The sequence below is a fragment of the Pundamilia nyererei genome, unplaced genomic scaffold, assembly GCF_000239375.1.
Source record: "Pundamilia nyererei isolate P.nyererei 1_Seehausen unplaced genomic scaffold, PunNye1.0 scaffold00184, whole genome shotgun sequence".
NCBI classification, from domain to species: domain Eukaryota; kingdom Metazoa; phylum Chordata; class Actinopteri; order Cichliformes; family Cichlidae; genus Pundamilia; species Pundamilia nyererei.
In genome coordinates, this window is record NW_005187585.1 from 142,332 (window position 1) to 153,161 (window position 10,830).

Sequence of the window (10,830 nt, forward strand, 5' to 3'; positions counted from 1 at the left end):
ATTATTATTATTATTATTATTATTATTAACCTTTTAGCAGTTATATGAATGGTGATGTAGAAAGCAGCTAGAGCTAGGCAAATGCTACAATTTGTCAGTAGTCTATATCTGCTGACAAATTAGTAACCAAGGGTTTCCTGCTGTTATAGTCTGCCATGGAGGAAGTGGGACCACTGTTGTATTTGGGCCACAACTTTGAAACATATGTGCTATAGAGGGTCGACAGCGCTATCTTAAAAAGTACAAGAAGTACAAATTAACCGTCTCCCTAGGGCTTTGCCATAACATATTATATATGCTTAGATATGTATATACACAATTTGTTGATGCTATACTTTTTATACATGTCAACATATATAACTCCTTTAGTATTGGTAGTATAACTGTAATTTTGTAATTCACTTCAGTTCAGTTTTATTCATAAAGTGAGAAATCACAACAACAACAACAGTCACTTCAAAGCACTTTATACTTTACGATAAAACCCCTACAATAATACAAAGAAAACCCAGCAATCAGAGCAATCACTTGGCAACAGCGGGAAGGAAAAACTCCCTTTTAACAGGTAGAAACCTCTGGAAGAACCAGGCTAACAGAGGGGCAATAAAAAGTCCTGAATTTTGACTTCACTATTTAAAATATTGTATATTTATATTATAGCAGACAATTGTTTAGCCTCTATTCATCCGCAATTTGAAAAAAGTTTTTTAGTGCTGCACCAAATCCCTTTAAACCAACTTTTATCTGATTAGCTGATTTCTTGCAAACAGAAAGTTTGAATAGCAGGTAGGTGGGGTCTGTTGTGCTCGCAGCTAGAGCTCTGTATATAGAGTTAAAAAAATGTTTTAACTTTACAGCAGGGAAACTCTGCATACTTTATGAACACTTACCGCCACAGCAATCCTTCCAAGCACGTGCTCTGGAATTCTTTTGTAGACGTCCAATGAGCCACCTGCACAACACAGATTTCCCCATTGACACAGGTTAGTCAGTGTCAATGTATGCATGTATAAGTGTATGTGCGTATGTATATTTAGAGCGTTACAGTAATACAGACATGTTGCACAATTCAGATTAAAAAAAAAAGAAGAAATGCTCATTTCATCTTAATCCAGGTTTTATATTACTTATCTAGCCCACAGATCCTGAACTGACATCATTGCCAAGAGAGCAATGCTGACCTACATATACACTGCAAAAAGTACACAAAACTAATTTAAATACATAAATAATCAATAAAAATGAAATAATAAAAGTAATAATAAATAGTAGTAGTAATAATACAAATAAAAGTCTAATCAGTCATTTTTTTTATAACATCATCAAAACGCTACCCAGTTAATTTAAGATAAAGTGATACTGAGGATATCATCCAAGTATTCTGCAAAATGACAGCAACTATACACAATTATACCCAATCATCATTCAGTGTTTGCTATATGTGAACCTGTTTACATTTGTAGACATACATCCAGAAATTTCATGATGCTTCATGAACTAACAGAGTACTCAGAAGTTATACAGACTGCTGACAAGCTAGAAAATGTGTGAATCGAGGGAAATCACTGCATTAACACACAGTTTGACAAACATATACAGCTTTCCCCCACCTCCCCCCAAAAAACAAAAAAAACCCACAGTTCTCCATCTCACACCAGTAAAGGCACACACAAATACACCTACAACTGCACTTAAGTCAAGATTTATCACGCCCTTGTAGCTTTTAGCACACAGGCATGCTAAACAGCTTACAGCGATCAGACATTCTCTTGATCTGCAGAAGTGTAAATGGGTACACGGCAGAGAGAAAGAGGACTTTTCCCCCAAAGTCTCTTTTATACAACTGTAGCTAGCAAAGGGAAAAAAACAAGCTACTTGCTTAAGTCGCAAAGAAACTCACCGTCCATAAATTCTGTGCATATTGATATCCTGTTCTCTACAAAAAAGGCACTGAAGAAAGTGATGATGTAGGGAGAATCACACTGCAATTTAAGAGCACAGAAAATGTGATCATATAAGAGCATGCCAAAAATATTTATTCAGGATTACGAAAAAAATAAATAAATAAAAAGAAATAAATTTGAAAAGAAAAAAAGAAAAATTATCAGGAATGAACTGCACAAAAGCTTTTTGTGATCAGATTTTAAGATTTCAGTCCATGATTCAAAAGCATCACTGCAGCATCCATTGCAAGTCTAACTGCTGAAAGAAGTACTACATTTATCATTTAATTACACAAACACACACACACACACACACAGACTATGTATATATTCTTTCTCAGATCACACACACATTTGTGTGCCTGTTCATTCATGTATCACTGATCCCTGGCTTAGTAAGTAAGACCAGAGGTGATAAATGGCATTTCATTAGTTAGACTCATGATTAATTAAAAATGTAGGTGCGGTAGGACATCAGACATCAGTGGAGAAAAAAATGTTTTGGTGAAGAACAGGAGGCAAATTAGTCATTCAAAACTAACCTTGTAGAGAATTTCTAATTCTGACATGATTTGCTTCTGTAACTCCACCGTGATATCCAGGGGAATGACCTGCAATCAGACATGGGCGAGACAAAAGGGGCAGCAAAATTATAAACTCGACACCAACAAATTCCGCTGATGTTTCAAAGGGACGGACTAAATGAAAGAGTAAGCACTATGATCGTCATGTAAATGGAAGGAATTCTCACCTTGACAGCTAAAACCCGTTTGCCGTGAACGTGGTACGCTCTGGATGGGTCAAAAGAGAAGACAATAAGGTTAAAACAAAACTGAAAAAAGGGAATGCCGTCTCAGACAGTAATATGTTGTTACTTTTTCTTTAATGAACTTACAAAATGAAAGAAATATGGCATTTATACAAGTTTGAGCACCCTCGTTACTCAGTATTTAATAAACCTGCCTCATACAAATAGTCCCATATTCACCCCTTATGAATAAGGGAGCAGCTGAAAGTAGCTTCTTATTCTTCTACAGCATTTTTCATAGAGTCTCAATGATGTTCATATCTGGTGAATGTGAGGGCCATACTTTGCTCATAAATTCATATTTTGCCATTAAAGTTTACTCCCTTTAACACTTCTATTACATGAAGCTGCTCTAGACTCTGTTCTGAAAGAAAAACATGCAACGCTATCTGATTAAAACCACCACAAGCTGTGATGATGCGAGTAATGCTACAGTTAGTTCAATAATGTTTTATTGACCAAAAGAACTGACTATAAATCATCCACATCGGACTTTTTGAGCAGAGTCTAAACCAGACTGACAATATCCTGCTGTTATTTCTCTTCAAGGTCAGAGAGCATCACGCAAAACCTGATGCAGTCAGCCTCTGTCTAGTTGCTCCAGACAGAGTTTTGAGTTGCAAGTAAAGCAGCAGCCACCGACCTGGCCCCATAATGATTTAATTATCAAACTCCTTAATGCCAAACATCGGCTTTAGTTACAGCCCTTGAAGGTTAGTTTACGGGACCGGTGACCTCTCAACATACAATCCTCAAGGACAAATACTGTCCAACAGCTGTCAGGTGATGGGGATGAGCTGGCTTCAGTGTACGTCACACAGGCTGGTTAGCTCACAAACAGGCTTAGTAAATGTGATACCTGGCTACTCAACCGTCTGTGGGTCATCCAGAGAGAATGTGCATTGCACAAGGTGTGATTAATGTGTCTAAGATTGGAGGATCGCATTTCTCTTCGGACAGATACCTCTAAACTGTCCCAGGCCTTTAATTAATGGTACCTATTAGTGCCTTTCAGGTTTTTACCCACAGTTAGAGCTAACTTTGGCTCTGGCTTTCTGACTACAGCCATGCCACATTTCTCTTTTTCCCCTAATTAAAGACAAACTTCAGACATTTAAGTGATTGTCATTTATTTCAAGGTGTCCAGAGAAGAAACAGTAACCTCACATATTAAACAATTTATTAAATTCACTGATAGCTACAGGGTCTCAGCTTCTATGCCCTCTCCTTGAATCTACAGGTAGTAGAGTCAGTATTGCTTAAATAATCCTCTGAATTACTTGCAACTTCAATTTGTGTCAGGACCCATGACAAAGGTCTGCCATGAGCCAAATTTTACAGATAAAACAAGAAGGCCAGATTTTTTTGTTGTTTTTTGTTAAATATTTTTTCCATTAGCTTCTTCTGATTTCACACTGTCATTTCTTTTTGCCTCAAGACGGATACAGTGTTTAAGAATTTAAGCGTCATCTTTCTAGACCAGAGCTCTTTGAACACGAAGGCTGATAGCCTTGTTTTCATTTTGATGTCTCGGTCTTCCTTTAAGCTACAATCAATATCAGTTAAGCATGACTGCTGCTTCTTAATTAAGACAAAGATGTTAATTGAGGCAAGATTGCAGGGGTAGACATGTTAAATACTGACTGGGCAGGCTGTGTAAGTGTGGCAGCCTGAAAGAAGATTAAACCACGTCTTCACCGTGCTAAACAACTTATTGTTCTCACTGAGGAGGCTAAGAATGTTGAAAAACTGAACACTGCTTTTCAGGAATAAAGGAAGTACAAATTCTACAATGATCTTAACCTCAGCCAATTATGATGCATAGCAAGCTATAAGCTGTTCTATGAAGTCTGGAAATATTGATGGACTTGCATGGTTTTGGAGGAAGAGTGGTCCTCTGCAAGTTATTTCCTCGTCATGCAAGTCTCAAGTTACAAACATCTCAACTATAGGAAACATCTGATGGCGGTTTCTGCAGCTAAAGGAGGCCACAATAGAAACAGTGACTAGCTTCTTAATCTCCAAGTTTAAAGAAATGCATGTTCAGGGCATGTTTTAGGGGTGGAGATGCAATAGGACCTCTACTGCACTGAAGCTTTATTCTGAGGTTGTCCTTGACTGCCTCAGGGCCGAACATCCCTGTATGAGTTACAGTGACAGGCTAGTGACAGCAGGAGACATGGGGACAAGGTTACATAGCCACCCCCTGCCACTTCCCCCTGATCTGACCCCAGTAAACGTGCCCCATTGCCTGGATCTTATTTACACTCTAGCTCGCTCTGTAATAAAAGCTTCATCATGCAGTATTCATAGGGCCTCTCTCTATGTCTCTGAAGTTGGGGCCGTGGGTTAGAGATCGGCCTCCTGGATCAGGGTAACGTGCTATGCTTACACTGCCACATGGACGACGAGCTGCCTTTCTCTCTCCCTGACTCCCTCACCTGATACTGCTTTCACCGGTCACCCAAGTGCCACAGACTGACAGAAACCCAAACACAGAGACATAAAAGGCTCCCTAATTATCCAAAACATTATGAGCAGAAATCCAGAGTTCAAATAAAAAGCGTTTAAAGGTTTCTTTACCACTGTATGAAAAACGCTCAATATTTTTGTGAACAGGCCTCTTGTGGATGAAACAGATATAGATGTGCATTAATGAGACCCAAGTTAGCTTAACAGGTCTTCATATACAAATATCAAAAACCATAACTCATCTAAATTATATTCACCACTTCAAAATCAGCCTTGTACATTGCCCCATAGAAGTCCTGGGCTGAGCACATGCACAAAGCACGCAGGCAACCCATCAAGTTGAATTTGATTTTAGGACAGAGGATGTGATGATAGGAAGCTAAACCTGAAGGAAGGTTAGGCGATGAGTGAGAAATGTATTGGTATAGTCAAAAAGTACGCCTGTGCTTTTAATGTGCAGTAGGTCCGGGTATGATTGCAGGCAGTAAATTATCCGATTTAGATGATTCAGGAAGTTATAGCACGACCAACAGTCTGATCATCACCTTGAATGCTTAAAAAGAGTGTTGAGCACACTTTATGAGCCACTGTTGACTCCTCCAATGGATACTGCCATTTGGTCTTTGGATCAACATCCTCAACATTAAGATTGGTGCAAAAGGTGCTATTTATTCTCAAGCAGAGATGGGCAGTAACGCGTAATCCAATTACTTTTTTCAAGTAACGAGTAAAGTAAGAGATTACTATTACAAAAAAAGGCAATTCGATTATCGTTACTTTCCCGTAAGCACGCTGCGTTAGGGCGTTACTAAAACCGTGATTTTTTTTTGCAAGAGTGTCTCGTGACAGTGACGTAAGCGAGTGCGACGTTCGTGGCAACAGATCAACAATGGATAATATAACGAGTGCGGGAGAGCATATGACCGTGCAGCGTTTAAAGCGAGGAAATACTGACCTTACTTTGAGTTTGATTCCGTAAAAAGTGACAAAAACATTAGCGTCCGCTGCTCACTGTGTGGGAAGAAAACTTCTTTTTACAACGAAAAACCCCCTAAACGTCCGAGAAAGCACAGAGTACGCTGCCACGGAAATGTGAAATTCACAGAGAAACTGCTGGATCCTTCCACTGTGACACACCTGCACCAGGGCAAACCTCCGCCTTTTATTTTATATGCTGGAATATGCAGAAAATAGGTTTAAATAGCTTTACTTGACCAACACTGTTCTCCAGTTTGGTAAAAATGCAGATCAAGTGTTTAGAGTGGGACATCCATGTATCACACCAAACACTGCAGCATAGCTGGAAACAGTTTCACTCAGAGAAGGCTTGAGCATTTATGGGTGAAGTTATCCATCCCCAAAATGTATACCTGTTAAGGCTCTAGTTCTTACCCATCACTGCACAAATTCATATATTGGACCAAATTTAATAAAGGAAACAAAAAATTGAAAAAAAAAAAAGACAGATATATGGAAACACAATGCCTCTGGTTCTTCAGACAACTAGAAAATCTAAGAGCAATCAACCAGTGAAGCACAGCCATTTGAAACACAATGATCAATATAAAGGAAAAATAAAATCAATGGAGAAAATGGGCTGAGACACTAAAGGAGCAGCCGTGGATGTCTAAGTAGATGTCACCACAGCCAGGCAAATGTGCTTCTTTTAATTGCACCGCCACGAGTCACAAGTACAGCCTGTGTGTCCTTGTTATTGTATTTATAAGACGTAGAGTCAGTAGGAGTGGCGGACAAGATGGACCTCTGAAAGAGTGTGTAATAAAAAACAAAGGCTGACATTGATGGATGGTTAGGTCAGCATGTGGCTATGGAGAGCTGAGATGTTGGTAACATCCAATTGAGTCTAAATGGCTCTAGGTCATAAATGGGCTAAGAGGTTAAAAGGTGGGGAGCTTATCGTAGTGCTCTTCACAAGTGATAGGCCCAATATAAGCTGGAATGAACAGCAGGTCCTGAAGAGGGCACAGCATCGCCTCATTTCTATGTCACAAAATTTGCTAAATGGAATTAGCATCACACATAGTAAAGATGGTAGGAGAGTGAGCGGTCAACATGCACATTTTTCAGTACACTTGGTTTCCTTTGCTTGTCTAAATGATTCTGACCTGCAAAAGTATCTGTCAAACAATTAAAGCATGTTCATTAAATAATAGTAAAAGCCAAATTAAAATTAGATAAACACATAAATAGAACACAAATAACAAACATTACTTGTTTTGTTTTTTCAAAATCGTCTCCTTTCAACCTTAGAAAGTTCAGCAGCATTGCATATAGATTTTTTGCTGGGCTAAATTGACTGAAAAGTTGTTGGGTTTGCAGTATTGGCCTTCCCCTGTGCAGTGTAACCACTTCTGGTGCCAAACTGATGAACAATCTTATTCTATGACAACTATAAGAAACTGCAGCTTTATATATTAAAAAAAACCTCAGAAAAACCATAAAACAGTAAAAGGTGTTTGGAAAGAAAAGGATGAAGAAATAAAAAAGATAGACGTTTGGATTTGTTGGACTATCAGAAGCAGAGCACTCCGTCAAGCCAAGGTTAGTCTGAGCAGTGATCAATACTTCAATCTCAATAAAACAGCTCAATAGCTGAGGATTGATGGGAAAGAGAAAGCACAAGGTAGGGGAAAGAAAGATAGAAGGAGCGACACAAATGCCAACCTTGTCACAACGTTATCAGGTCAGTCATACATTTGTCTAGCCAGAAAGGATGGAAGTCTTCTTGGTGGTAGGTTATGTGCTTTACTATAGGCCAATTAAGTCAATGGCTGTCATACCTTACAGCCCCAAATCGATATCATATATGTTTGCAACCTTCAACCCAGAATAAAAAAAAAAAATGAAGGTACAGATGAAAATCAGCCTGACAGATGCCCCACCAAACAGTGAGTGATAGATGGAGACACAATTGAACAGAAAGAGTGCTGTGAGGAATGAAACCCCTTCACACAAAATGCAGTTTTGAGTCCTATTTTGTTAGAAAAAGTGGACAGAAAAATGATAGAAGTCACACTCAATCTAAAAGTACCCACTCTTGTTGAATATCTGCCAGGTACAGTTTTTTCAGGCTTACTGAATGCACCATAATCTCTTCAGTGTCACTATCCATTACAGTGCTTTGGCCTTGCAATGCTGGTGCCTCATCGTGAGAGCCAACAAACACTTACTTGTAAACTGTGCCTCCATTTCCATGGCCAAGTTGCTCCTGATAGTGGATATCTTGGGCATTTATCTGCAGAGAAGGAAACACACCCAGGATTACACTGATTGTAAGTGGATGTTATAACATGAGAAGCAATACAACCGCTGAATTACATGTGTAACTAAACTGGCAGAGAGACAGAGATGTGAGCACGTGAGGGAGATGGGACTGCACTGTAATTGAAGGCTATAAACAAGACAAGAATTCAGGTCAGTCCAAGTTCAGCGACGTAAGGAGTGAAAAACAAAATAAGAGAAGGAGGAGAAGAGATCAATACAAGGTTTTGCTGTCCAATTTAAAACAAAGAAACAATACTGTGTTTGGGCGAGTGGGACGCTGAATGTTGTAGGATTTAATGATGAGTTGTTTTCAATCATTTCATCATTTATTTATTTTTTTAAGTCAGGGTGTGATCATGTAGCTTCCTCCTCTTGTACATTTTGTAGATTTTTCCAACCAGGACGATGAAATAATTGATTGAGGCAAAGCTTATGTAAATATAAATATCAACTAAGCATTGAAGAAGGCAGAATAAAATCCATGAAAAAACAAGTAAGAGTTGTATGTTGTTGTTTTGTATAATATCAGCATACTTTTATGTAAGACAGCCATCATGTATTCAATTCATAAATACATTTTACAGTTCATTATGTAACGTTTGTCCTGGTCTAAGATTTTAGGGTGAAAATTACTCAAAACATCACTATTCAATATTAAAATATGTCCCTTAATAATGCAAAATAAAAATACAAAAGCAAAATAAATCCACTACACGTTTTGGTAACTACACAACTTAAAATTTGTGCCAAAAATACATTTTTTTATTTGTCATTATTTTTAAAAGTACTTTTATTTGCGTGTATAATTTTTTAATTAACAAAATAAAGTGAATATTTTTAATTTCTAATTATTGCCTCCGTTCAACATGACCTCAGTGTGTGTGATGTTCACTGAGGCTGCAGACTAACAATACATTAGTTTAAAAAGTTCCTTTATTTTGATATTTAGAATGTGGATGAGTACTGATAAGGGTCAGGCTGTGCAGTAAACATGTAAACATGCCTGCACACAACACGTGATAATGGACCCTCCCTAATTTAACCACAACTAATGTGATAGCAAGGTGAGAAGATGGAGGTAAAGAGAAATGATGGTTTCAATTCCAATTTTATTCATGCAGTGCCAAATCACAACAACTGTCACCTCAAGGCACTGTATATTTTAAGATAAAGACCCCACAGTAATACAGTGAAACCCCAACAATCAGGTAGAAACCAGGAAGGCTGTATGTCTAATTTTCTTCCTACATGATAGCCACTGTGTCTGAATGCATACACTAGTTACAGAGTCAGAGTGCGTGTGAGTGAGAAAGGAGAGAGCAAGTCTATATATTGGGTGCAGTCAGCGTGACGAGACAACATCCAAATACACACCCTGTATGACATGCCCACAGCCCCTCAGTAGGTCTCAGAGCAACAGCAGTAAGATTACAGGCTGGAATTGTACAGAAACCCCAAAGCACACACTAACCTGGCCATTTGTCAAGATCCTCTTCAGCTCTGCAGATGACTTTTTTAAGCTGGAGGACAGAAAACAGTATATCAGACTTCACCACATTTACCAACCAGAGGTTTAGTTGTTTATTCCAGGTAGTGTAACATGATCCTTGTGCCCCAGAAAGCTCACCTGTTGTTAGCTATAGAGTCTGGGACAGCGTGACTGCAGTCATTTGCTGGATTAGGCCTTGTATTAACCTGAAGGTGTGCAAAGACAGGCATAAGAATGTAAAAAAACACACACACACACACAAAAAAAAAAAAACAGCACACGGTCACATGGACAATAAAACACAAGCCTCTCGTTTCAGCTTGTGAAGTCAATTGACTGTTTAAAAAAAAAAGAAAAAAAAGAGCCAAATGAAGAAGAAGAAAATTTTTATTTGCATAAAAGCACAGGAAGAAAGACAGCAAAAATCAGCTGGGAGAGTCCAGACGAAAACTTAAGACATTCCCATTTTCGTGCCTCGTGGGAGACTTTTTCTTTACATCTATTCATCTGCATCTATGTTTACTCCAAAGACCTCCAGGCTCAACCTAGATATGAACACAAAAGGAGAGACAAGACCCTTTAAAGGAGATACTAAAAATAGCATATTAATTGAGATCAAAAGGCCAATGCGTTGGGTCCACTAAAGCACAGGGAATGTCTCTTTAATTAGTGCCCAAGAAAACCTCATTTAAAAAGGCACACAGGGCTTCCCTCGGCCAATTACTTTTGTATTAAAGCAGGAGAAAAGCAGGGAAAGATTAGCAAAAGACTAAAGGTTTTCTGGAGAGAACATCGTATTCTCAAAACAGACTCTTGACCTTTAAAAAAAAAAA

General features: G+C 38.5%; 1 protein-coding gene across 1 annotated transcript in view; it reads right to left on the reverse strand.

Moving 5' to 3' along the window:
• The window catches only part of map2k5 (mitogen-activated protein kinase kinase 5), a 59,479-nt gene that overhangs the window by 37,291 nt on the left and 11,358 nt on the right, over positions 1 to 10,830 (reverse strand). The window contains exons 6-12 of the mRNA XM_005746822.2: positions 10,136 to 10,203; positions 9,980 to 10,028; positions 8,415 to 8,479; positions 2,695 to 2,734; positions 2,486 to 2,554; positions 1,901 to 1,982; positions 891 to 952 (exon numbers count right to left, since the gene is read on the reverse strand). Of these exons, the coding sequence (XP_005746879.1) occupies positions 891 to 952; positions 1,901 to 1,982; positions 2,486 to 2,554; positions 2,695 to 2,734; positions 8,415 to 8,479; positions 9,980 to 10,028; positions 10,136 to 10,203 (435 nt within the window). The remainder of the gene's footprint in view (positions 1 to 890; positions 953 to 1,900; positions 1,983 to 2,485; positions 2,555 to 2,694; positions 2,735 to 8,414; positions 8,480 to 9,979; positions 10,029 to 10,135; positions 10,204 to 10,830) is intronic.